Source organism: Triturus cristatus, chromosome 5_1 (genome assembly GCF_964204655.1).
Source record: "Triturus cristatus chromosome 5_1, aTriCri1.1, whole genome shotgun sequence".
Lineage (NCBI taxonomy): Eukaryota > Metazoa > Chordata > Amphibia > Caudata > Salamandridae > Triturus > Triturus cristatus.
Window position 1 is genome coordinate 9,239,138 of NC_140587.1, and position 27,994 is coordinate 9,267,131.

Below are 27,994 nucleotides of genomic sequence, written 5' to 3' on the forward strand. Positions count from 1 at the left end.
TATCGCGCAGGTCATACCAGTACTCTACATCTATGACCAGATCAGGAACCGACGGCAAAGGCGCAGACGGTAAGTCGGACACTTACAACACAAACAAACCACACATACCCACAAAATGGCACACACACACACAGGGGATCCATATCCTGGCCACTAAAAACAGGCCACCATAGGGGTTGCATGTCCAGCACCACTACCACCCCCACCCATAGGGCTCATGTTGACTATCACCACTGCCACCCCCACTCATAGGGCTTATGTTGCCCATCACCCCTGCCACCCCCACTCATAGGGGACCTGTTGCCCAGCACCACTGCCACCCCCACCCCTAGGGGACCTGTTGCCCATCACTACTGCCACCCCCACCCCTAGGGCTTATGTTGCCCATCACCCCTGCCACCCCCACTCATAGGGCTTATGTTGCCCATCACCCCTGCCACCCCCACTCATAGGGCTTATTTTGCCCATCACCCCTGTCACCCCCTCTCATAGGGGACCTGTTGCCCAGCACTACTGCTACCCCCACCCCTAGGGGACCTCTTGCCCAGCACTACTGCTACCCCCACCCCTAGGGGGCCTGTTGCCCATCACTACTGCCACCCCAACCCCTAGGGCTTATGTTGCCCATCACCCCTGCCACCCCCACTCATAGGGCTTATGTTGGTCATCACCTCTGCCACCCCCACTCATAGGGCTTATGTGGCCATCACCCCTGCCACCCCCTCTCATAGGGGACCTGTTGCCCAGCACTACTGCTACCCCCACCCCTAGGGGACCTCTTGCCCAGCACTACTGCTACCCCCACCCCTAGGGCTTATGTTGCCCATCACCCCTGCCACCGCCACTCATAGGGCTTATGTTGTCCATCACCCCTGCCACCCCCACTCATAGGGCTTAAGTTGCCCATCACCCCTGCCACCCCCACTCAGAGGGGACCTGTTGCCCAGCACTACTGCAACCCCCACCACTAGGGGACCTGTTGCCCATCACTACTGCCACCCCCACCCCTAGGGCTTATGTTGCCCATCATCCCTGCCACCCCCGCTCATAGGGTTTATGTTGCCCATCACCCCTGCCACCCCCACTCATAGGGCTTATGTTGCCCATCACCCCTACCACCCCCACTCATAGGGGACCTGTTGCCCAGCACTACTGCCACTCCCACCCATAGGATGAATGATGCACCACACATCCATCACACTCCAACATTATGTATGTCAGCAAAATAAATCCCCCCTAACATAATGATAACAGTTTGTAGTCTGTGACAAATGCCCACAACAGTGATTATGACTTAGAACATACAATGTAACTAACAACACGTGTGACCAACAAATGAGTGTGGCCTACACAAGGTGAGCATCACAATAGGACTATGTCAATGTAAAACTAACACCTTGTTAGTGGAGAAGGTAGCAGGCACAGCCATGCTGCATGACAGACCAACACCTGCTCCACAACAGCAGACCTACTATTGGTGTGGAATGCACAAAAACATAAAATAAATAAAACAATGCAAAGGTGAAAAAATACAAATTTATATTTTCCACATTGGATGATCCTGTCGGAAGACAAAGAACGACACAGGAAGTGCTGGTGAAGTTCTTGGCACCTCCTATTTCTACTTACAACCACGCATTCCTGCAGTGGGCATACTGGGGGCGTGCGAGGTAAACAGTCTATAAAAAGAGTCCTGCGCGGGATAGAGACATCGCTCATATATTGAGGACTGGCAAGGTAGGCAATGTAGGAGGACACAAAGAGGGCAGGGAAGATTCCTGATGTAAGGGATGCTTTGGAGAATAAAGTAAAGACCTCATAGACTGGATGTTGCTGGAGCACCAAAGAGAGAATCATATGAGGAAAAGTGTTACAGTCATGGGAATACTTACGAAGCTACAGATGTGACTGTCTGAGTAACGATTCCGAGAATAGAGCCAACCTTCAAAGGGAAGAAAACAGAAAAAGATCATGAGCGAGAGAGAAGAGGAAACACAAGAAAGGAGGAACAAGCCAAGAGAAGGCGTGGAGAAGGGGATGAAAAAACACAGGCAAGGAAGTAGAGGGTAAGAGGTGGTGTGGTGAAGAGTAACAGAAACACAGGCAGAAAAGAAGAGGACAAGAGGAGGAGTGGAGAATAAGAATATGAAGAAAGTGAAGAGGAAATACAGGCACGGAAGGCCAGGACAAGATCAGGTATGCAGAAAGGACAAGGAAACACAGGCAAGGTAGGACAAGGCAACAGGAGGCGTGCAAAAGAGGAGGAGGAAACGCAAATAAAGAATGAGAGGTCAAAAGGAGGCAAAGAGAAGAGGAAGAAGAATCACAAGCAAGCAAGGAGAGCTCAAGACGAGGTGTGGAGAAGATGAAAAGGAAACACAGGCAAGGAAGGAGAGGCCAAGAAGAGGTATGGAGAAGAGGAAGAACAATCATAGGCAAGGAAGAACAAGACAAGCAGAGGGTGGGAGAAGAGGCGGAGGAAACAGAACAGGCAGTATGTCTGGAGAAGAAGAGGGGGAAGGACAGGAAAGGAAGGAGAGGACAAGAGGAGGTGGAAAGAAGTGGAAGAGGAAACACTGGGAAGGAAGAAGAGTACATGAAGAAGCGTGAAGAGGAGGAGCATGAAACACAGATAAGGAAGAAGAGAACAATAAGAGGCCTGGAGAAGAGAAAACAGGGCAAGGAGGTTTAAGACAAGAGGAGGCGTGAAGGAGAGGATGAGGAAACACAGGAAAGGAAGGAAAAGAGAAGGAGGAAACACAGTCAAGGGGAAGACAAGAAGAGGCGTGGAGAAGAGGAAGAGGAAAAACAGGCACAAAAGAATAGGAAGAGAGTAGACATGGAAAAGAGGAACAGGAAACACAGGCAAGGATGGATAGGACAAGAGAAGGGTTGGAAGAGAGGACCCTGTGCATCTGTATGGAAAAGATCTGTGATGCCTGGGAGACATCAGGCCTCACTTGTCACTGTGGTGTGTGTTTGTAACATCACAGCAGCACATAGGTCGGGTGACACAGCCAGATGAGGTGATGATCAAGTAGGTGACATATGTGTCCATGCCCAACAGCACACACCTCAGTACATTGTGTAATGTCATGATCTATCTTGTGATATTGAGCCTGGTCATGGCCACGTGGGTGGATGAACCTTTGTTCATCTCTGTTCTGCAGGGCACCAGCTGTCCATCGACCGTTCCCAGACCTTGAAACCATGCAGGAACGCGACTGCATCCGACGGTACCGCTTCACCAGGCCACTGATTGTGGAGTTGGTGGAGCAGTTGGCGCCACATCTGCTACCTGGCCGGACAAACCCTACAGCACTGACCCCAGAGGTGAAGGTGATGGCAGCCCTGCACTTCTTTGTTACTGGTACCTTCCAGTACACTGTGGCTACTGCTGGTGGTATGTCGCAAACGATGTTTAGTCGGGTGCTACGCGATGTCTTGGAGGGGATGTTGCATTTCCTTGACCTGTACATCAAGCGAATCACATGCCCTCTTTGTTACTCTCAGTGAAGAGGAAACAAAAACACATGTAAGGAATGAGTGGTCAAAAGAAGGATTGGAGAAGAGGAAGAGGAAGATTAAACCTGTGTGGCAAAGGACAACACAAGAAGTGGTGTGGAGAATTGGAGAATAGGAGGAGGCAAGATAGGCAAGAAAGGAGAAGACAAGAGGACGTGTGGAGAAGAAGAAGAGGAAACACAGACAAGGAGGAGGAAGACAAGAGGAGGAGCAGAGAGGAGGAAGAGGAAACACAGTCAAGGAAGAACATAAGAAGAGAAGCCATGGAGAATAGGAAGAGGAAACACACGGAAGAATAGGACAAGAGGAGGTGCAGAGAAGAAGAAGAAGAAACATTGATAAGTAAGGAGAGGACATGAGGCGGCACGGAAAAAAGGAAGAGGAAACACAGGTAAGAATTGAGAGGACAAGAGGAGGCGTGGATAAGTGGAAGAGGAAACAGACAAGGAAGGAGAGGACAAGAGGAGGTGTGGAGAAGTGGAAGAGGAAACACAGGCAAAGAAGGAGATGACAAGAGAAGGTGTGGAGAAGAGGAGGAGGAAACATAGGCAAGTAGGAAGAGGACAAGAGGAGGTATAGAGAAGAAGAAGATGAAACACAGGCAAAGAAGGAGAGGACAAGAGGAGGCGCAGAGAGGAGGAAGAGGAAAGACAGCAAGAAAGGACAGGACAATGAGAGGCCTGGAGAAGAGGAACAGGAAACACAAGGAAGGACAGGACAAGAGGACGTGTGGGGAAGAGGAAGAGGAAACACAGGTAAGGAATGAGAGGACAAGAGGAGGACCAGGAAATTGGAAGAGGAAACACAATCAAAGAAGGACAGAACAAGATAAGGTGCGGAGAACAGAAGAGGAAACAGAGGTAAGGAAAGAGAGAACAAGAGCAGGCATGTAGAAGAGGAAGAGGAAACACAGAAAAGGAAGTAGAGGAAAAGAGTAGGTGCAGAGCAGAGAAAGAGGAAATGCTGGCATGGAAGGGCAGGACACGAAGAAGTGTGGAAAAGAGGAAACACAGGTAAGGTAGGAGAAGATAAGATAAGGCTCGGGTGAAATGTTAGATATGAGGGTCTGGAGTTGGCAGAGGTAGGTACCCTTGACCAAATAGGGACCCTTGCGTTTAGTCAGGGTAAGGGGCTAAACTCCCAAAATAACCCCTGATCACCCCCTTGGTAGCGTGGCACGAGCAGGCAGGCTTATCTCAGAAGCAGTGTGTAAAGCATTTGTGAACACATACAGTAATCCAATGACAACACTAGAGATGGACACCACACAGGTTGTATTTATAAAAATAAGCATTTTCATATAGACTTAACACAAGACCAAACAACAAAAATTCACAATACTGTACTCAAAAATAGACTTTAAAATGGTAGGAAATAGCTCAGTTCTCTTAAGATTGTAAATGCGACTTTACTCTCAAAGTACCTTGGATGCGTAACGTGGAGCAAATAAAAGGGTCACAGGGAAGGTGATGCGTTGGTTCCTTACACTCAGGGGAGTGGATGCGTCGGTTCCTTACTGCTGCGCAGGGGAGTTGCCGCTCGCTTCTTTACTGTGTGGGGAGGTGATGTGTTGGTTTCTTACTGCTCTCCTGTACAAATGGACAAGATGGCGCCTCGATGTGATACTCTTCTCCGGTGCGATGTGACAAAATGGCGTCTTGGTTCTATTGTGACAATGTTCATACGATGTGTGCACGCCTAATGGCCGTGCGGCAAGTCAATGATCTTTGGAGCCGCGACAGGCCCTGTAACACGCTTCTCCAGTGATGTGGTGGCGACCTCTACGGTGGCAGCATGCTTCTCCGGTGATTCGCCGCACTTTGGCGATGCGATGGCGACAGCGGCTGTGGCGGCACGCTTCCCTGGTGTTGCGAGGGCAACTACTGCCACGGCGACACGCTACTCGTCGTTGAGTCGCGCTTCCAGCTCCCAGTGACACGCAGTCTCTCAGAAGGCCCAGCACAACAGCAGTCTCTTCAATTCCCAGTAAGGGAATTCAGGGAGGAGCTGGTTGGTGGAGTCTTGTATCCCTGAGACTTCAGACAAGAGGCAAGCTCAAAGTTCAAGCCCTTCGAGATTCTTCTTCAAGTTGATGAAAAGCACACTCAGTCCTCTTCTCCTTTCTTTGGCAATGAAGCAACCACTGCAGGCCCACCCCAAACACACAGAACCGGGGTAGTCTCCTCCTTCAGCTTCTTGGTTCTACTCCTCAGCAAAGGTTCATCTTGATTCCCAGAAGTGATCTAAAATATTGGGGTCTGGGTCCCCATATTTATACTGCAAAGTCCTTTGTCCTCTGAAGGCAGAGGGGCATGTACCTAGTCCAAACCAGTTCTGTGCAGTCCTGGAGCACTTTGTTTACAGGACTCCTTCCTTCCTTTGGCAGGGAGGGCCCGGGTCCTCAGACACACCACAAGAGGTGGAGCCAGCATTGTGGAAGGCAGGCACAGCCCTATTCAGGCCCAGGTGTACTCCTCCCACCACTCTACATGCAGATAGGTCTATTCAGCCTTGTGCTGACTCACCCTGTCTCCTGGAGCCCCCCAGCCCCTGTCACTCAGAAACCAGACATGGAATACACAACCTAGCAGAGGCAGGCTTGGATGGTGAGGCAAGAAAATGCCTAGGGCCCGATTCCCAGAATCAACTTAAAACAAAATCCTAAACTTACTACTTTTGGTATTCACAGAATGCATTTACGACTACTAACTTTACGTCCGCACTCGGGCCGGAGATACCGGCCCGGAGGCGGAGCTTCTGGCCCGGAGGTGGGGATTCCGGCCGGTGGCGGAGATTTAGCCATGGCTGGGCAACCTCTGGCTTCATATAATGGTAGTTCCTGTGCAGTGCACCAGTCAACTCCTCAGCGCCACTTAGTTATGGTGGGCGCTGTGGGGTTCTTCCACGCCGTTGCGATGTCGCATTTGGCTACTGCCAGAGCAGTTATCCGGAACGCCTTATCAGCCCTGCATCCATCTAACCCGTCAGTGATACCCAATAATATGTTCAGGGGGTTGTGTGGGAACTCCCATCCCAGTATCTCTGGAAGCTCTGCTTCTAATGCGGCCCAGTAATGTGTGGGCATGACCATACCATATGAAAGAAATCTGCAGGTTCAGTACCGCATCTTGGATGTGGAATTAGGCCTGCTCTGTGCAGGTGGCTGGGGGCGGGATATCAGGTGTGCAGGTAATAGAGCTGGACCAGGTGAAGTTTAGCTGAGACAGTGATAGTTTTAGCTGCCAGCAGTGCATCCCTCCAATCCTCATCTTCCAACAGACCCAGCCTTGTCCGCCATCTATTTCTCAGCTGGTCGAGGGAAGTAGGACCATTATTTGTTAAGGATTGGTATACGCGTGAGACTTCACTCTTCCCGAGGCTACCCATCATGACCTGGGCTTCAAGGAGGCTGTGTTCTGGCAGTAAAGTTCCGGGTTTTATATGTTTCTCTAGGGTGTGTCGGACTTTTAAATATCTGTAGAACTGGGAAGAGTGAAGGGAAGATCTAGTCTGCAGGTCGGCAAAGGAACAAATATGATCACTGACCCACACGTCTCCAAGTTGCGAGATGCCAATGAGTTCCCAAGCCCTAAAACCATCCAAACCCCCCACCTCCTGTAGCCATGCACCCTGCCAAAGTGGTGTTTGCTGAGTCAATTTGTCCGGCCACTAAGTGTGTTGTAGAGAGGCGCGCCTGGCCGGAAGGACTCTACGGGTCACTGTGGGGAGGTCCCTGAAGAGATCCATATAACATAGCTTGAATTTGGGAGAGGCCCAAATCTTTAAGTTCGGTCTTGTAGGCCCGGTCAGACCAACTGCCATTGAACCAATCCTGTATTACCAGGAGGAGGGTTGGAAGATAATACAGGTAGAGGTTCCTTAGGCCCATGCCTCCGTCAAAGGGTGGAATCTGGCAGTGCCGGAGTGCCATACATGGCCGCAGGCCGTTCCAGAGAAATGTTATGATTAGACTGTCTATGCCTCTGAACCAGGCTCGGAGGTTGTAGAGCAGAATATTCTTGATAATGTAAGGCATGGGTACTCACAAACTTTCTCTCGGGGGCCAAATTTACAGTGTGGTTTCTGGCTGAGGGCCGCACCGGTGGGGGCGGGGCCAGTGGGGGAGGGGGCGGGGCTAGAGCAAAAAAAAACTATGACCATGAGGTTGAACACAGGCCCCTGCAGCGGACGCCTTCATCCACTGAGCCACCAGACCCGGTATGCACACATATCTGCCTGTCTGTCTGTCTGTCTGTCTGTCTGTCTGTCTGTCTGTCTGTCTGTCTCTGTCTGTCTGTCTCTGTCTGTCTGTCTCTGTCTCTGTCTCTGTCTCTCTCTCCCTCTCTTTCTCTCTTCCTCTCTTCCTTCTCTCCTTCTCTCCCTCCTCTCCCTCTCTCCCTCCTCTCCCTCTCTCTCTCCCTCTCTCTCTCCCTCTCTCCCTCCTCTCCCTCTCTTCCTCTCTTCCTCTCTTCCTTCTCTCCTTCTCTCCCTCCTCTCCCTTCTCTCCCTCTCTTCCTCTCTTCCTCCCTCTCTTCCTCTCTTCCTTCTCTCCCTCTCTTCCTCCCTCTCTTCCTCTCTTCCTTCTCCCCCTCTCTTCCTCCCTCTCTTCCTCTCTTCCTTCTCTCCCTCTCTTCCTCTCTCTCTCCCTCTCTCCCTCCTCTCTCTCTCTCCCTCTCTCCCTCCTCTCTCTCTCTCCCTCTCTCCCTCTCTCCCTCCTCTCCCTCTCTTCCTCTCTTCCTCCTCTCCCTCTCTTCCTCTCTCTCTCCCTCTCTTCCTCTCTTCCTTCTCTCCCTCTCTTCCTCTCTCTCTCCCTCTCTTCCTCTCTTCCTTCTCTCCCTCCTCTCCCTCTCTTCCTCTCTCTCTCCCTCCCTCTCTCCCTCTCTCTCCCTCTCTCCCTCTCCCTCTCTCCCTCTCTCTCTCCCTCTCTCCCTCCTCTCCCTCTCTTCCTCCTCTCTCTCTCTTCCTCTCTCCCTCTCTTCCTCTCTTCCTCCTCTCCCTCTCTCTCTCCCTCTCTTCCTTCTCTCCCTCTCTCCCTCCTCTCCCTCTTTCCCTCCTCTCCCTCTCTTCCTCTCTTCCTCCTCTCCCTCTCTTACTCTCTTCCTCCTCTCCCTCTCTTCCTCTCTTCCTCTCTTCCTCCTCTCCCTCTCTTCCTCCTCTCCCTCTCTTCCTCCTCTCCCTCCCTTCCTCCTCTCCCTGTCTTCCTCCTCTCCCTCCCTTTTCCTCCCTCTGTCGCATTCTGTCTTCCTCCCGCTGTCACCTCACCCCCTGCTCTCACTCCCTGCTGCCCTCCATCACCTCACCCTGCTGTCCTCTGTCACCTCACCCCGCGCTGAGACTGCTTCCAGGGAATGCACACGGCCACTGCACCCAAGTACTTCACAGGTCTTTTAAAGACCATTCACTTGTTAATGAGACTTTGTTGTATTTCACCTCTTCTTAGCGCCCCTGCATCTCCACTCAATCAGAGTGAAGATGCAGGGGCGCTAAGAAGAGGTGAAATACAACAAAGCCTCATTAACAAGTAAATGACCTTTAAAAGAATCTCCCGGCCTCGCAGCTCCGCGCTGCTGTAACCGGCGGTGTTCGCTGACAAGCACAGGGCACTATGTCTGCAAGGTCTGCGGGCCATACTATGAGGACCGGTGATGTAAGGGAACCGGGAGAGGATCATCATTTTGAATTGTGCTATCCTCCCTAGTGGATTGAGTGGTCGTTTTTGCCACTTCTGCAGGTCCTGCCTGGTATTAGTGACTCAGGGGGTCACATTGGGTGCCCAGACTAGGTTGGGTAATAGGGCAACTCATATACCTAGATACTTGAAAGATTGTGGTCTGATAGGGATAGTGGACTGCCAGTCGAAGCAATTCCTAGAGAGGTGCAGAGGGACCAGAGTCGACTTGGCTAAGTTCATACGCAGTCCAGAGACCCGTTCAAAGGACTGCAATATGTGTAAGCATTGGGAGCCGGATCGGACCTGGTCTGCGAGAAACAGCAAGACATCGTCCAAGTATAAAGCAATTTTGTCTTCATGTGATTTCCCCCCATTGCCAGCCCCGAGCCTGATTGTGAGAATGGACGAGGTTGGCCAGAGGCTCCATGGCTAAGGCAAAGAGGAGGGTGAAAGGGGACACCCCTGCCTCGTTCCTCTTCCAGTTGGGAAAGTGTCAGAGAGCGCACCGTTGACTTGCACCTGTGCAGTTGGTTTAGAGTATATGACTTGGACCTTATGGCTAAACTTGGGACCCAGGCCCATGACCCTTAGGACGTCCCCCAGATAACCCCAGTCGACAGAGTCGAATGCTTTCTCAAAGTTGATTAGGAGGAGCGCCAAGTAGAGCGTTAGTGACAGACGGTTGGCCAGGGCCACGTGGAGACTCCGTAGGCAGTGTCTAGTACTCCGTGCCGGCATGAATCCACATTGGTCAGGGTGGACCAACTCATTGAGGTATGGTTTAAGACGTTGAGCCAGGACCGTGGCATATTTTTTGATCTCTGTATTAATCAAGGAGATGGGGCGGTAGTTTGCGCACGCTGTTGAAGGTAGTTGCGTTTTGGAAATGATAGCTATGGTAGCCGAATCCTTCTCTGGAGGACAAGAGCCTTTTCCTATGGCTTCATCATATAGGGATGCCAGATAAGTTTTGTGGAATAGTATTCCTGTGGGTAGCCGTCTGAGCCAGGAGTTTTACCAGCCCCAATTGGCAAGAGGGCCCCTTATATTTCCTCACGAGTGATCGGACCTTTCATTCCATCAGACTCAACTGTAGTTATAGTAGGAAGGTGGATGTCCTTCAAGGCGATCAGTTCTATCAATGAAAATTCTGGCTTCCGAGTAGTGTATAGGTCCGAGTATAAATCCACAAAGGTTCGGGCTATCGCTCGGGGAGAGCAATGGGTACGTCCCACTGAGTCACGGATCTCTGGAATCATCCGATTTGCCAGGGGATAGGATGGTAGTATGTGCAATATTTTTCCGTTCTTATCACCCCACCCCTAAACTCGGGCCACCAAGGACCTCCAAAGGGGTTTTGCATAATCTAACTAAATTTGTCTGATTTCATCCTGCACTAACGTCAGGTGACGCAACTGAGTCTCACCCGACATACCAGTGGTGCCTCTCTCCAGCTGGACCGCTTGGAATTCAAGGAGTGTGAACCTACTGTCTCTTGCTGTTTTTTGGGCTGTGAAGAGCCTGTGGATCATGGCCTTTCCCGCCTCACACAGGGTGCCCGGTGAAGAGACGAAATCCTGATTTGTGAGGAAGTATTGCTTAGTTTGAGCTTTGATTGTTTCGTTAAATTTGCGGTCTTGGAGGAACCAAGCGTTCATCCTTGTTGGACTTGGCCCTTCTGGCCGGTTCACCCCGGAACTTTTTGCTTAATACTGTGACTTGGTTTAGTGATTTTATTGACTTCTGCGCACTTTACCGCTGTGTCCCAGGGTAAAGTGCGTGCGTGTTGTGAGGTTGGCCTGCCCTCCCATAGGAATGCATGGGGGAATGTTTGTGCCCTGGTAGTTCCTGACGCGTGGGGTGTGCAGGCCCGTGTTTGGTATGTGCGGACTCGTGTGAGTGAATGCTGCGCGTTGATGTGTGCGGCGTGCATGTACCTAGTGTGGAAGTGCCACTTCTAGAAGTGGGCACTTCAGTGTGCAGTATGAAATGTGTGGCTTGTCTGGCGATTGGCTGGTGAGGTCAGGTGACGGACTAGGGAATTCCCCAGAGTCAGGAGGAGTCACCCAGTGGTGAATGGGGAGTTAGCATGTGGATGGCTGGGGAGGAGTGTACCTGGGTCCTGAATAGGACAGGGCTTCCCCCACACAATGCTGGCGCCGGCCCCTGTGGTGCGTCTGATGACCCTAGCCCTGCCAGTGAATAGGGAGAGGGGCTGAGCAAAACAAAGTGCTCAGGAACCAGATGTAACTGGTTCGCCCCTTCCCTGCACCTTAGACAAAGCCTTGTACTGTATAAAAAGGGGCTGTGTCCCCTTACATGTGTTCTCTTGCAGGATCCACTTGAGGGGGGGCCTGCTGCTGCTGGGCGCCAGGAGAGACCGCCACTGGGGACTGCCTCCCTGCTGGAGGGCCCTGTGAGCTGGCTCTGGGCCCAGCCTTTGCCCCCCTGCTCTCTGAAGGAACTTTTGGTTGCTGGACGTTGCTTCTAGCGCCTGGGAGCGCTTTCTGGACTTCGTAGCGCTGTGCGCGCTGTTTTCCTGGACTGTGCTATCTTTCTAGCGCTGGGAGCGCTTTTATGGGCTCTTGAGCGCTGGGAGCGCTGTGGGGCTTGGTAGCGCTGTGAGCGCTTGGATTCAGCTTGCGGGTGCCCACCCCGCTTATTTGCGTTTTCTTTCGAGGGAGCCTACCCCTCTTATTGCTGAGGTTTCCGATCACCGCCGCAGCCCGGTCCGGGGAAACCCGGAAGTCAGGCAGCCTTTGTTGAGACGGGGGCGGGGCTTCGAAGCAGGAAGCAGGCGGGAGCCTACCCCGCGCTCCTGCGTAGTGCCCGGGTGAAGCGAGGACGTCGTGGGAGGAAGCGGGCGGGAGCCTACCCCGCGCTTCCCCCAGGGGAGAAGGACTGCTGAGGCGACGGGGCCCCGAGGCACATTGTCGGTGCCTGCCCCGCCGCGAGAGAGAGCCGTCCTGACGCCGGAGTCCCCAGGGAAGAGCCCGGTAAGTGGTGAAGGGCTGGGGGACTCCGTACGTGTGGGACTCTGACGGACCAGAGACATTGTCGAGGTCTGAGCGCGTGGCGCTCCAACAACGCCGCATTGCTCACGAGCCCTGTGAGGCTCCCAGATAGGTCGTATTGGTTCCTGAGCCCCGTGGCTCCAACGGAGGGGCAAAGTGTTGATCACTCGAGCCTAGAAGGCTCCAGGAGGCTGTCATTGTTGATTAGAGCCCCGAGGCTCTAGGGGGCATTTCGTAGTGAGCAGAGCGGCCCCGGAAGGCAGCGGGCCGCTCCTACGTGTCCCAGGGCACCTTGGTGGTGTCCATGCTCAGTTTCCCAGCTGCCCAGCACTTAGTGGGCAGCTGCCACGTTTAGGTGGGGGACCATTTTCGTTTCAGTCTGCGCAGCTGGCGCAGCTTGACTAAACGCAGGGCGTCCTAGCCCCTTCCAGGCCAGTTGGCCCAGGGACTGCCACAGGTGGTGGCTCATGTGGAGCCTTGCGCAATTGTTCCTACTTGCACCTCTGAATGTGTTTTGATGCGTCATGTGCCATTGCTTTACACCTCTGAATGTTTTATGCATCATGTGTTTTCCTTCCCTACACCTCTGAATGTGATGCATCATGTGTAACGTTCTATTACCCCTATAGGTATTGTGATACGTAGGTGGTTGTTGCTTTCTCCTAGTACAGGTGGTGCTAGTTAGGTTCTAGTTCCCTGCGTGACCGCCCCTAAGGTGGTTAGGGTTGCGTAGGTGATACTTTCTTGATACCAGTAAGTACTGGTTGTGTGCTATACATACTACTTTTGTGCTACAGTGATTTTATATATTTTATGTGCTAAATATCTAAAAGTGCTAATTCCTGACAGTGGTCCAGGTGGCCCTGTCTTGTACATAATCCCTTGTAAATTCTGCCCGTGCCTGTTGGCACATTGTAAAGTGTGTGTTCTTATCTAATGTGTTGTGTATAATACAAAGGCTATTTTTATAGAATACCTTGTGTGGAGTTTCCTTTGTGGTGGGCCTTGGGTGTTGTTGCTGGGTGCGCGCGCAAACGCTTTACACATCGCCTCAGAGATAAGCCTGACTGCTCGTGCCAAGCTACCAAGGGGGTGAGCAGGGGTTATCTTTGGCGTGTAACTTCCTTGCCCTGACTAGAGTGGCGGTTTCTGCCTGGCTTTGGCGCAAGCCTTAGCCAACCGGAAATCGCCAGGTCTAACATTGGTGATCAGCGGTGGGATTTGGACTTGCGTTTGCGCTGTACCGCAGCAGCGACTGGCTACACTGCAAAACTCTGCATTAGATAAATCACATTTTAGGGATTATTGTTTTGAAGTTCCTTTATTTCTTCTCCTGAAGGTATCATTGTGTAATTGTGTCCAGTACATTTGTCCCCCGCCCTGCGCCCAGAGTTGGTACCTGTGTCACGTGGTGGTCAGGTTGAGGGATCAGGGGTGGTAGAAACTGCCTTACCAGTCCGAGGGGAGGGTTGTGTGTGGATGGTGTGTGTGGCACTAGACAGTGAGTGTGAGTTCTCCAGGATAGAGAGCTCACTGAAACCTTTTGTGAATTGTGTACTCCTGTGTAGCTCCGATCCCCAGGTTCCTTGTGTTAAACTCTTCTCAGGAACGTCCGCCAAAATGGAGCCTGCTTTTAACTTCTGTGGTCTGTTTAGGTACAGTAGGTTGGAGCTGGTAAGGTTCTGTGAGGAGAGGGACATAGAGGTGGGTGAGTCAGATACCCAGTCCAAACTGAGGGACAACCTGATCCTTTGGCAAAAGGAGGAGTGGGAGCGAGAGCGCAGCGAGGAAGATAGGGCCCGGGCCGCACGCCGAGAGGGTGGTGGGTCTGAGGGGAGCCCTGAGGAATCTGAAGAGGAGGAAGGTTACCTGACAGGGACGCCAGTAGAGAGTGGAGACCCCATAGATAGGGAGTCCCTTGCTGGGTCCAGTGTCAGGAGCAGCACCCCATCCCTTTCCCTGTCCCCAGAGGAGTGGGTCGATAGGAGGGAAGAGAGGGAGCATCAGCTGGCCATGGAGAAGCTCAGGTTAGAGCATGCCTGGGGGATGGCGCAGCTGACTAGAGAAGAGAAAAAGCTGGAGACCGAGAGGGTCTTAGCGCAGGAGAGGATGGCGGAGGCTGAGAGGGCCTTCGCCAGGGAGAGATTAGCTCTGGAGGGTAAGTTGTCCCCAGAGGGCAGTGGTAGTTTTCTGGGCTCCCCAGGGAGGGTTGAGTCCAGTGGTGGCAGCGAGATAGATTTCAGTATAGGAAGTCCCAGTTCCCCCAGTCTGGTACCTGTTTCCCAAGAGGAGGAGTATAGGTTAAAGTTCAGGGGCAGTAGAAAACCGTCTCACCAGTCGTGGGGGTGGTTTGTGGATGACTGTCATGATGCACTGGTGGACTGGCTGATGGTCAACACGGAAGAGGATGTGGATATAGTGCTCAAAATGATTGTCAAAGAGCAGATGCTAAGTAGTTGTTCGCCAGGGTTGCGCCAACACCTGTTGAGGTATGACTGCTTTTGTCTTTGGAAGCTGGCAGAGGAAGCGGAGCGCTGGGAAAGCGCTAAAGGTTCTCTGGAGTCATTAGGGAGTGAATCCAAAAGTAGTGGGTCAGGTATCTTCCAGCCCAGCGTGGTGGAAGAGGCTCAGTGTAGCCCAGCTAGGTCCCAGGATAGCGAGGAGGGTGTAGGGGCTTACGGCCTGGCTCAGTGGAGCGGGAGTAAGTGGGTGACCGAGGGTCCCCAGACGTACGAAACCCTGCCTCAGGACTTGGGTGGTTTCATGAGGGAACACCAAGTTGGGGACCTAGGCTGTCCTGTTAGCCCATTTGAGGAGGATCACCTAGTGAGTAGAGGACCTGGGGCGCCTGTAAGCAGGGCTCCTGTGGTTCTAGAGTCTGGCAGTACCGCTCCGGTAGGGAGGGTACAGGAGTCCAGCGTGAGGAGTGGTTGGGGGATGAGTTTCCCAGTGGATACACCAGTGGAACAGGGACTAGCCAGTTGGGCTAGATCTTCTTGGGGGGACCCGGGTGGCGCCACTTCTGTTCTGGGGGATCTTCGCGCACTGTCAGGTGGACAGGGGACGGGAGATCTGCGCCAGGCAGACAGTCACACGACACCTGGGTCATGTGTCAGCCTCAGGGGGATGGTGTGTAAGTCCCCAGAAGTCCTGGAGTGCCAGGCAATTATTCCACCGAAGGTTTTAGACCAGAGGTTGGGAGGCCAGGTTCAGGAGCAGCCTGACCTGAAGGGTCTGACTACTGTAACCCGTGTCCTGACCGGTTCTTCTTCCAGAGGGACCGCCCCAGTTGGTAGGGAGCAGGACTCTGGAAGGGGGTGCAGAGGGTGGGAGAGCCCACCTCTGACCCCGGTGCAACCTGAGGGGTTAAACCCTAGGTTGGTAGACCAGTTCTCAGGGAGGGGTCCTGAGCTGGTTGGTGAGTTATGTTACGGGGTCGCCTCTCAGAGGAAGAGAGGGCGGAACCCTAGAAGAAGAGGTAGGGGAGGAGAGCCTCACCCGTGACTTTTGGTCAGCCTGAGGGTACAGACCCTAGGCTGGAAGATCAGTGGCAGTTTAGAACTGCCCTGATGAGGGGTAGAGTGGAGAATGGCTGCTATGTGCCAGGGGTTACTACCCCCCACTCTGTGGTTAGGCAAGGACCAGTGGCACCTGGGTGGCCTAGGGCCTGGTCTTGGCCGCGGACAGCTTGGGAGTACCAGTGGGGTAGCCCAGTTGGTCCGGAGAGTGGTTTGAGAAGAAACCCCATGGGTTCACCGTGGCGTAGAACAGGAGGGTGTCCCGGCAGTTGCGGGCCCGCGTCCGTGTTCTATCGCCCCAAGCAGGGAAGTCCATCACGGTGGGGATTGGTCTACCCTGCGTTTTGGCTGGAAGGGGGTTGTGTTGGACTTGGCCCTTCTGTCCGGTTCACCCCGGAACTTTTTGCTTAATACTGTGACTTGGTTTAGTGATTTTATTGACTTCTGCGCACTTTACCGCTGTGTCCCAGGGTAAAGTGCGTGCGTGTTGTGAGGTTGGCCTGCCCTCCCATAGGAATGCATGGGGGAATGTTTGTGCCCTGGTAGTTCCTGACGCGTGGGGTGTGCAGGCCCGTGTTTGGTATGTGCGGACTCGTGTGAGTGAATGCTGCGCGTTGATGTGTGCGGCGTGCATGTACCTGGTGTGGAAGTGCCACTTCTAGAAGTGGGCACTTCAGTGTGCAGTATGAAATGTGTGGCTTGTCTGGCGATTGGCTGGTGAGGTCAGGTGACGGGCTAGGGATTCCCCAGAGTCAGGAGGAGTCACCCAGTGGTGAATGGGGAGTTAGCATGTAGATGGCTGGGGAGGAGTGTACCTGGGTCCTGAATAGGACAGGGCTTCCCCCACACAATGCTGGCGCCGGCCCCTGTGGTGCGTCTGATGACCCTAGCCCTGCCAGTGAATAGGGAGAGGGGCTGAGCAAAACAAAGTGCTCAGGAACCAGATGTAACTGGTTCGCCCCTTCCCTGCACCTTAGACAAAGCCTTGTACTGTATAAAAAGGGGCTGTGTCCCCTTACATGTGTTCTCTTGCAGGATCCACTTGAGGGGGGGCCTGCTGCTGCTGGGCGCCAGGAGAGACCGCCACTGGGGACTGCCTCCCTGCTGGAGGGCCCTGTGAGCTGGCTCTGGGCCCAGCCTTTGCCCCCCTGCTCTCTGAAGGAACTTTTGGTTGCTGGACGTTGCTTCTAGCGCCTGGGAGCGCTTTCTGGACTTCGTAGCGCTGTGCGCGCTGTTTTCCTGGACTGTGCTATCTTTCTAGCGCTGGGAGCGCTTTTATGGGCTCTTGAGCGCTGGGAGCGCTGTGGGGCTTGGTAGCGCTGTGAGCGCTTGGATTCAGCTTGCGGGTGCCCACCCCGCTTATTTGCGTTTTATTTCGAGGGAGCCTACCCCTCTTATTGCTGAGGTTTCCGATCACCGCCGCAGCCCGGTCCGGGGAAACCCGGAAGTCAGGCAGCCTTTGTTGAGACGGGGGCGGGGCTTCGAAGCAGGAAGCAGGCGGGAGCCTACCCCGCGCTCCTGCGTAGTGCCCGGGTGAAGCGAGGACGTCGTGGGAGGAAGCGGGCAGGAGCCTACCCCGCGCTTCCCCCAGGGGAGAAGGACTGCTGAGGCGGCGGGGCCCCGAGGCACATTGTCGGTGCCTGCCCCGCCGCGAGAGAGAGCCGTCCTGACGCCGGAGTCCCCAGGGAAGAGCCCGGTAAGTGGTGAAGGGCTGGGGGACTCCGTACGTGTGGGACTCTGACGGACCAGAGACATTGTCGAGGTCTGAGCGCGTGGCGCTCCAACAACGCCGCATTGCTCACTAGCCCTGTGAGGCTCCCAGATAGGGCGTATTGGTTCCTGAGCCCCGTGGCTCCAACGGAGGGGCAAAGTGTTGATCACTCGAGCCTAGAAGGCTCCAGGAGGCTGTCATTGTTGATTAGAGCCCCGAGGCTCTAGGGGGCATTTCGTAGTGAGCAGAGCGGCCCCGGAAGGCAGCGGGCCGCTCCTACGTGTCCCAGGGCACCTTGGTGGTGTCCATGCTCAGTTTCCCAGCTGCCCAGCACTTAGTGGGCAGCTGCCACGTTTAGGTGGGGGACCATTTTCGTTTCAGTCTGCGCAGCTGGCGCAGCTTGACTAAACGCAGGGCGTCCTAGCCCCTTCCAGGCCAGTTGGCCCAGGGACTGCCACAGGTGGTGGCTCATGTGGAGCCTTGCGCAATTGTTCCTACTTGCACCTCTGAATGTGTTTTGATGCGTCATGTGCCATTGCTTTACACCTCTGAATGTTTTATGCATCATGTGTTTTCCTTCCCTACACCTCTGAATGTGATGCATCATGTGTAACGTTCTATTACCCCTATTGTATTGTGATACGTAGGTGGTTGTTGCTTTCTCCTAGTACAGGTGGTGCTAGTGAGGTTCTAGTTCCCTGCGTGACCGCCCCTAAGGTGGTTAGGGTTGCGTAGGTGATACTGTCTTGATACCAGTAAGTACTGGTTGTGTGCTATACATACTACTTTTGTGCTACAGTGATTTTATATATTTTATGTGCTAAATATCTAAAAGTGCTAATTCCTGACAGTGGTCCAGGTGGCCCTGTCTTGTACAGAATCCCTTGTAAATTCTGCCCGTGCCTGTTGGCACATTGTAAAGTGTGTGTTCTTATCTAATGTGTTGTGTATAATACAAAGGCTATTTTTATAGAATACCTTGTGTGGAGTTTCCTTTGTGGTGGGCCTTGGGTGTTGTTGCTGGGTGCGCGGGCAAACGCTTTACACATCGCCTCAGAGATAAGCCTGACTGCTCGTGCCAAGCTACCAAGGGGGTGAGCAGGGGTTATCTTTGGCGTGTAACTTCCTTGCCCTGACTAGAGTGGCGGTTTCTGCCTGGCTTTGGCGCAAGCCTTAGCCAACCGGAAATCGCCAGGTCTAACAATCCTCCACATTGAGCAGAGAGCAGTGGGTGGACCGCCCAGGGTCAGAAGTAGTGGTGAGTGGTCTGAAATGCCCTGAGGCAGGATACCTATTTCCCAGACTTTACTACACTCAGGGGCAGGCATAAACATCATGTCAATACAAGAGTGACTGTGGTGCGCTGCTGAGATGTGAGTGTAGTGGGTTTCCCATGGATTGCATGTTCACCATACATCACAAATACCCATGTCTTCGGCCCAGTCTATAAGCTGTTGGCGCGGGAAGTGCATGTGAGAGAGGGAGTCCTTGTGGCATCTATCATGGGTTGCATGACAACGTTAAAGTTCCCCCTAAAACCGTTGTTCCGGGAGGCAGGGAGGAGAGTATGTTGCCTATACAGTTTAGGGTCTGTGCGTGGGTGGCGCTTGGAATGTAAATGTAAAGGACATTAAGGGTTTCCTCACCTTGGGATCTGGAGAGGGTAACAAAACACCTGTTGGGGTCTTTGGTAATTTGAGCAGGTACGAAACGTTGATTGCACTTTAAGAGGATAGCGACCCCACGAGAACCCTGTGTGAAGCCTGAGTGCCAGGATCTATCAAAGCCATATCTTGCGAGGAAGGGACAGAGATTGCCCAGGAGTTGGGTTTCTTGGAGCAGGAGATTGTCGGGAGTGTGTCTTTGGGCTTGTCGCAGGACTGTGGTCCGTTTGATATTATCTAGTAGTCCATTAACATTCCACAACATGATTCGGAGAGGGTTTCCTTGATAGGTCATTGTGCCGTGATGAACAAGAGAGACCTGCAGTGGTGCGGGGGCCTGCTGTGTAGTGGATGTCTTGGAAGCTGAGATGTATTTGCCTTGTGTTTCACCTGTTGGTGTGCCTTTGCAAGGTCCTGTTGCGTTAGTGTGGAGCTGGAATGCTATGAACCTTGGATTGCTAAACAACTAGTAACTCGGGACAATGGCCCCAACCCTCCCCCCCACCCTATACTTCAGGAAAGGAAGCATCTGTCGCCCCATAACTGTTAAGATGAACTAAACGATTACGTTTAGAGTCAATGAAATGTGGGAGATCCCTCTTGCTAGAAGATCAAGGTGTACATCAGCAGGGATATCAGATTGGTTTGGATTTCGCCATTGTTCAGATGAGTGTGTTCTATAGTGAAGAGTTTCGTTCTCAGCACCCCATGGAACTTCAGGTGGGCATAGTCAGAATACGAGTGCTCCCTGTAGGTGAACGATCACCATCATGGGAGTTGGCATCATGTGGATGACAGGGTCTCGGTGATGGGGCCTGGCACTGGGACTTTGGGGACCCAGCCCTTTGTGAGCTTGATCCGGCCCTGCCTTCTGGCCCCTGCGAGACTGCGTGCGTTTTCCCCTCGGGGCAGACTTGTGGGTATCAGCTGCCTGAGTCCCCAGGGCCATAGACCTGGATTTGAGTCGAAGTGGCCGTTCCACTGTCAGCCAGGTCCAAGCAACTTTGGGACTGTTGAAGAAGCGTGTTTTATCCTGGAAGACCACTAGTCTTGTTTGAAAGAGGAGCCTGTAGTGTAGATTGAGGGTGCAGAGTTTCTGTTTCACGTCTGTGTAGGAGCACCTCTGTGTTTGAACTTCCCTGGTGTAGTCTGGAAACATCATAATGGTACGGGCTTGCTGCAGGATCAGGTCCCTGTCCCTGAAGTTAAAGATCCGTGCTATGATGGGTCGATGCAGAGCACCCGGAGGGGGGGGTGGATTTGGAGCCAGGGAGTTGTGCGCTCATTCAATGGCAAACCAAGTGGAGAGCTTGTCATTGGTCACCCAGGAGTTAATCCAAGTTTCAACTAAGGATTCCATCGGTCCGTGTTCAACTCCCTCCAGGAATCCCACTAGGCACAAGTTATTACGCCTGGATTGGTTTTCTCTATCTTCAGCCCTCCTGTGAAGTTCTTTAGCTTGGATCTGCAGGCGAGTCATCTGTTCTTTTAGACTGGTCACATCTTCTTCGTCTGAGGAGACACGAGATTCTGTTTCGGTGATTCTGGCCATTGCATTTAGAAGATCTTGTCTGATCAGGGCCATGTCGACCCGGAACTCTCCAATCTTGTTTTCGACTGAAGCCTGCGAAGTGGAGATGGCTTGCAGGATCGTGTTGAGGACTCCACTCATTGGAGTGTGACCTCCTGCATCTTCGTACCGGGTCCCCTGGTCAGTAACTCTGTATTGGTCCATTATGGTATGAGTCGCAGGTGTCTTTGGTCCCCGGTCTCTCCCCATGACAGTCGACAGACGATCCCACTAGGGGAGAGGTATTGGCCGGCCCACACGGGTGGTGTAGAGCTTCCACATGTGACTGGTGGTCTTTTACTGTGGAGAGGACTCCATGTGTATCCTAGTTGGGATTGAAATGGTTATTGGGTGGAGTCGCCTTGAGGGGAAAAGCGTCCAATTGACGCACAGTCATAGTTCGGTCAGGGTGAGTGGTGACCGGCTTCAATCAGGGTGACTGTGCCCAGGGCCTGGGCGCCTCTGGGCGGTGTCACCTGCAAGGATAAAGGTGAGTGTTCTGTGTCTGGTGGTCGTCTGTCATCCAGGTGCCGGTCCCAGTATGGCCAGGCAGCAGCCCACCAGGAGTAAGTGCTTTTTTTTGCCCTGTGAGACAGTGTGCATGCCGATTTATCAGGCAGGGCAGGGGCCCTGCCAGTAGCCCATCGATGCGTGACGTCACAGTCGATTCCCCATGTGTCAGACACCGGATGTCACACCCCTGGGAAGATCTCAGTGGCAGCTAGGCTAGCCCAACCCCACCCAAACGTCCCCTCCCGCAGCACCACCTTGCATAGGATGGGACCCTGAGAGGTCCGCTCCAGGGGTTCACTTGGGCTCGGTATGCTTTTGTGTGCCATATGCAAGGCCTCACAAGGGTCTAAGGGCCGGCCAGGGCCATGCAGACTCGTGGAATCCGATGGGTTAGGGAGGGTTAGTCCAGGGGTCAATCCCCGCACAGCTCTGGTGTCAGACTTGTGTGGACGGGTGCCTCCCTGGTTTCTTGTCTGGTCTCTTTGGGGTCCAGTCAGCAGGACACCCCTCTATGAGACCCGGGGCCCCAGGTTCAGACCGTGCGCTGGTGACACATTGGCAGCAGCGGATGGCGGACGGTCTCCAAATGGGGCCTAACCAAGCATCATGGGGGTTAGTGCTGCAGTGCCAGTCAGGCATGCCTGAGTGGAGGGAGTGGGGTGGGGGGCCCCTCCTGAAACCCCGCTGCCCAATCAGTGCAGCCAATTCACCCCATCCCAGACCCGTCATGATGCGGGCCCCCAGGACTGCGACCACACCAGGCCAGGGAATTCACTCAGGACAGGCCTCTGGATCCCCTACATCGCTGACCCTTGCTCTCATCGGGGTATCTGAGGGGAACCGCTCATCCACCGTCCGGTCCGCTTGGGGGCACGCCCGCTGTTCCGATAGGCACATGCGAAAGTCACCACCGCACTCGGGCCTGGCAGTCCCAGTCGAGTCCGGGCCGTCTTCCCCCCGTAGGATCACAGCGCTCAGAGGGGGGGACAGGGCAGCCGGTGAGTCCCCAAGGTGGCAGACGATCACCCAGTCTCCCTTCAGCACAGCTGTTGGCTGCAGTCTTTACCTAGCAGGCCCCCACAGCGACAAAGGGAAGAAGGCCTCACCCTAGGCCACACAGCAGGACGCCTCACTCTGGGTTGCCGTGAGCGGGAATGACTCACGGCCCCACAGCTCTTCCTCCTCCCACCAACAGGTGAGCCACCGGGTCCGCAGGTCAGAGCGCAGGGGGTCCCAGCCAGCAGGTGGGATAGGTCCGCCGCTGGTTTCACGGCGTAAGGCACAGATCAGGGCCTCGGATCCAGAGAACAGCCGCTGCCTTTTTGGAGTCAGGGCGAGCAGGAGACCTGGGCCAATAGCCAGGTGCTGCACCCGATGTTACGGCGTTCCTCGTCACGGACACGTATTATAGGTTATGGCAAAATGTTGGCAACAGGTTAAAGGGATGGATGGCTGCTTATGGTTGCGAATCTTGGTGAGGATGACTGAGGGGACTGGAGCACTCTTAGAGTGTGACCGCCATCTTCATGCTCCAAGTCACAACCCCCGAAAAGGGGATTCTTAGAGCACCAGACCAAGGCAGGGGCCGCAAGCATAGGAATCCAAAATTGTCAAAATTAAGGCATAAACCAAGAAAAAAGAATCCTACTTAACTGATTGAGAAAGATCCCTAGGCCGACAGTGGGGAGAACATTAGCAGCAGTGAGGGAGAGGGGCACACATCAAGGTGGGGTGAGTAACACACATGCCCCTAGAATCATGAAAGTATAGACCTGCAGCTCCCCAAAGACTGGTCACTGAATGCAGGTAATGGAATGGGGCACGAGTGGGCATGTGGGAGAGAAAGATTTGATGGTAGTTTATGACTAAAGAGAAGAAAGAAGAAGAGGAAAAACAATCAAGAAATAAATAGTAGGAGGAAAATAAACACATTAAGGATAAAACTTATAAAAACAGAGAATCCCTCAGAAAAAGGAAAGAAGAGAAGAGTGATATACTCTAACACAGAAAAAGAAAACCCTTCATCAAGAAAATTACACTATATATGTTATTTCTTTTCAGCAAAACATTTTCTCTCTTCCTTCCTGCTTGGAGATAGTAGAGTCAAGAGAGTGCAAGAGCATAATTTAAAAAACATATAGAGAAATCTGGGTGAAAAGAAGGAGAAAGAAGAAAATATCAGAGAGAGAAGCATAAGTAAAAGAGAAGAAATATAAAAAAAAATTGAGCTTGAGAGGTAGAGATGTACCATACTCACCACAGGTACACTTTTGATTCCAAGGGAGACGCCAAACAGGGAGTCCAGACTATGAAGACAAGAAAGAACATATGGGTAATAATTGGTCAGTAACAAAAAGTCTGAGACAAAGGGCCAGATGCATCAAGAATAGCTTTTGCACTTAATAAATAGATTATTTTACCGATTCTCTATTTAAGAATCGCAAAATGCAACGTATGTAGGATTTGCCCCAAAAATTGCGATTACTACATATTCCTTAAGAGCGAATCGCAATTTGCGATTCGCTATTAAGGAATGCCTTCCCATTCATTCCTATGGGCCTAAAGGCTATATGTGATTACAAAATTATTAATTGCAAATTGTGAATGCAATTACAAGGGAGATAGGGGGCCAAAAGGCCAACGTGATGCCACCTCAAAAAAGTAAGTGTGCACATATGGTGCACATACATGCCCTAAGGGCATGTGTGTGTGCCACATGGCACTTAGGGGCTTATTACAATGGCGGAAGGCTCACCACCGACAGCTGGTCGGTGGCGGGCCTTCCGCCATCGTACTGCTGTTTTCCCCCTGCCATATTATGATGGGGGGAATCGTTGGGCATGCGTGGTGGTTGTAAAGACCGTCCTCCACGGTTCTGGCAGACGGTCCTTTTTCGACCGCCTGTCGGAACAGAAACATAACCCAACATTGCGATTATGATATCCCTTTCCTACATTTGTTTTGAGGCAGACAAACCACAGCAAAGCAAATGGTGGAAATGGATTTGGGGGCCCGTAGTGGGCCCCCCTTAATCCATGGGACTGGGTCAAGGGCATACATATCCCTGCATCATGTGGTAGGCACCGCAGCCTGGGTGAGTTCCTGCCCCTTTAAACTGGGTCCAGTTTTCCAACACCTGGTTATCTCCCCTGGGGATACTGCTCCTGCCAACTCATAATGGGTACCAGCACTATGGAAGAGAAGAAGCTTGTCAGTACTGAGCACAACAAGCTAGATTTATAAACAGTAAGCACTACACAGCAGAGAATTATTTCCTCATACCAACCTATCTGTAATTATTGAAAGACAGCAACATAATTGCTCAATTTTCATTAGCTGTCCAGTGACTGCCTCAATTAGATATCCTTTAAAAATGATTTCCCACAGCAAACACAATAGTAGTGCAATGCCAGGATTGGGGGGAAAATCCTTCTTGGTAATTAGATCACACACTATCAAGCTCTTGTGGCACTAACCAATGCTGCCAGCATCTCTGTTCTCTTGGAAACAGGGTGTGAATCTAGGTATGTTTCTTTGTTGAGACCAAAGAAGTCAACACATACCCTCAACTCCCCATTGCATTTGCATGTAACCACTAAGGGCGATGACCGTGACAGCTCAATTGGTCTGATGATTCTTCTATGCGGCTGTGCAGCAAATGTTCATTAGACATGCATTGCCTACACTAGCATTCTCTCTCATTCTACATGGCTGAGCAGTGAATGTCCATTCCATCTCCACTGTCTGCACCAGCATTCTCTCCAAGTGTATGGGTGAACAGGGAATATCCATTCTATCGGCACTTCCGATAGCAGCATTCTCTTCCAATATATGGCCGGACAGTGAATGAATGTTTTTCTGCCAAAAATGGATTACCAAAGTAGACAGCATTCTCTTTAATGACAGACAGCATTCTCTATCCGTGTATGGTGGGACAGTGAGTCTACAATCCATTTGTGCATTCCGCAACAGCATTCTCTCCCAGCACGGTGGCAGAGTGAATGACAGTTCCTTCTTTGCTGTCACCCTTTTCCCTCATTGTTGGTTCAGAAATGAGAGCCTAATGAGGGAAGAATAGGAACGAGGAAAGAAAAAAATAGGGTAAATTTGCTGAGCCACATAATTTGTTCTACGGATTTTAATATAATTTTGCAAAAAATACTAATGTTCCTTTGGTATGTTTAATTTCACTGTAAAGATTCTGCTTTTATTCTTCTTGTCTGCAATGAATATGAAAGAACAAGTTATCAAGGATTTAAGCAGTGTTTGGGAATGGTGTTGGTGCAACTATTTATTAGAAGGAATAAAATACCCTCTGCTACACATTAGACAGATATAGCAAGTTTCTTGGCGATACATGACCTTATAAAGGAACTCAGCCTTCAGCCTCATTTCTCTATATGTTCATGGAACTAATCAATTACTTGCAATATTCTTATAATTTACATTGATGGTACATTATCTGATATATATGGTTCATGATTTAACCTGTGACTATTGTTTTTGTTTTCACCACTGTATATTGTTCTTACTTGGCATTTTTATTATGCTTTTTTTAATCTATATATATTGTTCTTGTTCTGACCTTGTATATTATCTTTTCTTTAAACTGTGTAGATCGTTACTATATATAAAGTTCTTGATTCGACCTATGTATATTTTTTACATAATCCAACAAATCTTCCAAGCGGAGCCTCAAGCTCAGCAAAAAATATGAAAAAGAGAGTGGAGGAGCCCTTACAGAGGTGTGGTGAACCTTTGATTTCAATCAATCAAACATTTTTAGAGCGCACTACAGGCGCTGGGAGGGGGGCGCTACTGATCGAACAGCCAGGTCTTGAGTAGCCTCCTGAAGGTCAGCATGTCTTGGGTCTGTCGTAGGCTCAGTAGGAGGGTGTTCCAGGTCTTGACGGCGAGGTGGGAGAAGGATCTTCCCACCGGTGGTTGTTCTTAGGATGTGTGGGACGGTGGCGAGCGCGAGGTCGGTGGAGCGGAGCTGGCAGTTGGGGATGTAGAAGGAAAGTCATCTGTTGAGGTAGGCTGGACCGGTCTTGTGGAGTGCCTTGTGTGCGTGGATGAGGAGCTTGAAGGATATCCTCTTGTTGACGGGCAGCCAGTGCAGGTTTCTCAGGTGTGGGTGATATGGCCATGGCGTGGAACGTCGAGGATCAGTCGTGCCGAGGCGTTTTGGATGCGTTGCAGTCGTTTGATGAGCTTGGTCGGGGCTTCCAAGTAGAGGGTGTTTCCGTTGTCGAGTCTGCTGTTGACGAGGGCCTAGGTGACTGTTCTTCTTGTATCTGTCGGGATCCACCTGTAGATTTTGCGGAGCATGCAGAGGGTGTTGAAGCAGGAGGAGGAGACGGCGTTGACTTGCTTGGTCATGGAGAGCGTTGAGTCGAGGATGATTCCAAGGCTGCATGCGTGGTCGGCGGGTGTCTGGGCTGCCCCCAGTGCCGTCGGCCACCAGGAGTCATCCCAGGCTGAAGGGTTGGAGCCAAGGATGCGGACCTCCATTTTGTCCGTGTTCAGCTTCCGTCGGCTGATCTTCATCCAGTCGGCAACGGCCTTCATTCCATCGTGGAGGTTGGCTTTGGCGATGATGGAGTCCTTGGTGAGGGGGAGGATCAATTGAGTGTCGTCGGCGTAGGAGATTATGTTGAGGTCATGCTGTCGGGCGACGTGTGCGAGCGGGCCCATGTAAATGTTGAACAGTGTCGGGCTGAGGGTGGATCCCTGGGGTACGCCGCAAATGATCTCGGACCACCGCACGCAACAGATCTCCCGCAGATGCTGGAGCAAAATCACCACAGACCAGCTCCTCTCATCACTGAGCCAGAACCCGCCAGCCGACACCCCTAACACCAACGACGCAGCCCACAATCTCGCACAGTTGATCACCAACTGCGCCGACGACCTCGCTCCACTGAAGAACCCCCCAGGCACTACCGGCAACAGGAAAACCACATGGTTCACAGACGCCCTCAAAGACTCAAAGAAATCTGGCCGAACCCTCGAAAAAACCTGGAGCCACAAACGGACAACAGAAAGTATGACAGCCATCAAGAACGCTACTCGCGAACACCACCCGCTGATCCGCACCACCAAAAGGACATCGTTCAAAGAGCGGCTTGACAACAACACCCACAACAGCAAGGAACTCTTCAGCATCGTCAAAGAGCTATCCAACCCCAGCGCCAGCAACAACGATATCACACCGTCGCAAGACCTCTGCAACTCCCTCGCCACGTTCTTCCACCGCAAGATCTCAGATATACACGACAGCTTCGGACCCCAGACTCCGCCTCCAGACACCGAACCAACGACCCCCACCCTAAGTGCCTGGACCCCCATCAGCACTGAAGACACCACCCACGTCATGAACACCATCCACTCTGGCTCCCCCTCTGACCCATGCCCCCATCATATCTTCAACAAAGCCGACATCATCATCGCACCCCACCTCCGGAACGTCATAAACAACTCCTTCACGTCAGCCACCTTCCCTGAGAGCTGGAAGCATGCAGAGATCAACGCCCTTCTGAAGAAACCCACAGCGGACCCCAAAGACCTCAAGAACTTCCGCCCCATCTCTCTTCTTCCCTTCCTGGCCAAAGTCATCGAGAAGACCGTCAATAAACAGCTGACTGCATTTCTCGAGACAAACAACTCGCTCGACCCATCCCAGTCCGGATTTCGAGGCAACCAGAGCACCGAGACCGCCCTCATAGCAGCCACCGACGACATCAGGACCCTGATGGACAACGGAGAAACAACCGCCCTCATCCTCCTGGACCTCTCGGCAGCCTTC

General features: G+C 52.3%; 1 protein-coding gene across 2 annotated transcripts in view; it reads right to left on the reverse strand.

Annotated features, from left to right (window-relative positions):
• LOC146829944 (nicotinamide N-methyltransferase-like) overlaps positions 1–27,994 on the reverse strand; it is a 154,363-nt gene that overhangs the window by 56,662 nt on the left and 69,707 nt on the right. For both annotated transcript variants that reach the window (XM_085604208.1, XM_085604207.1), the window contains 2 exons: positions 23,444–23,492; positions 1,893–1,942 (listed from right to left, as the gene is read on the reverse strand). In XM_085604208.1, the coding sequence (XP_085460334.1) occupies positions 1,893–1,942; positions 23,444–23,492 (99 nt within the window). The remainder of the gene's footprint in view (positions 1–1,892; positions 1,943–23,443; positions 23,493–27,994) is intronic.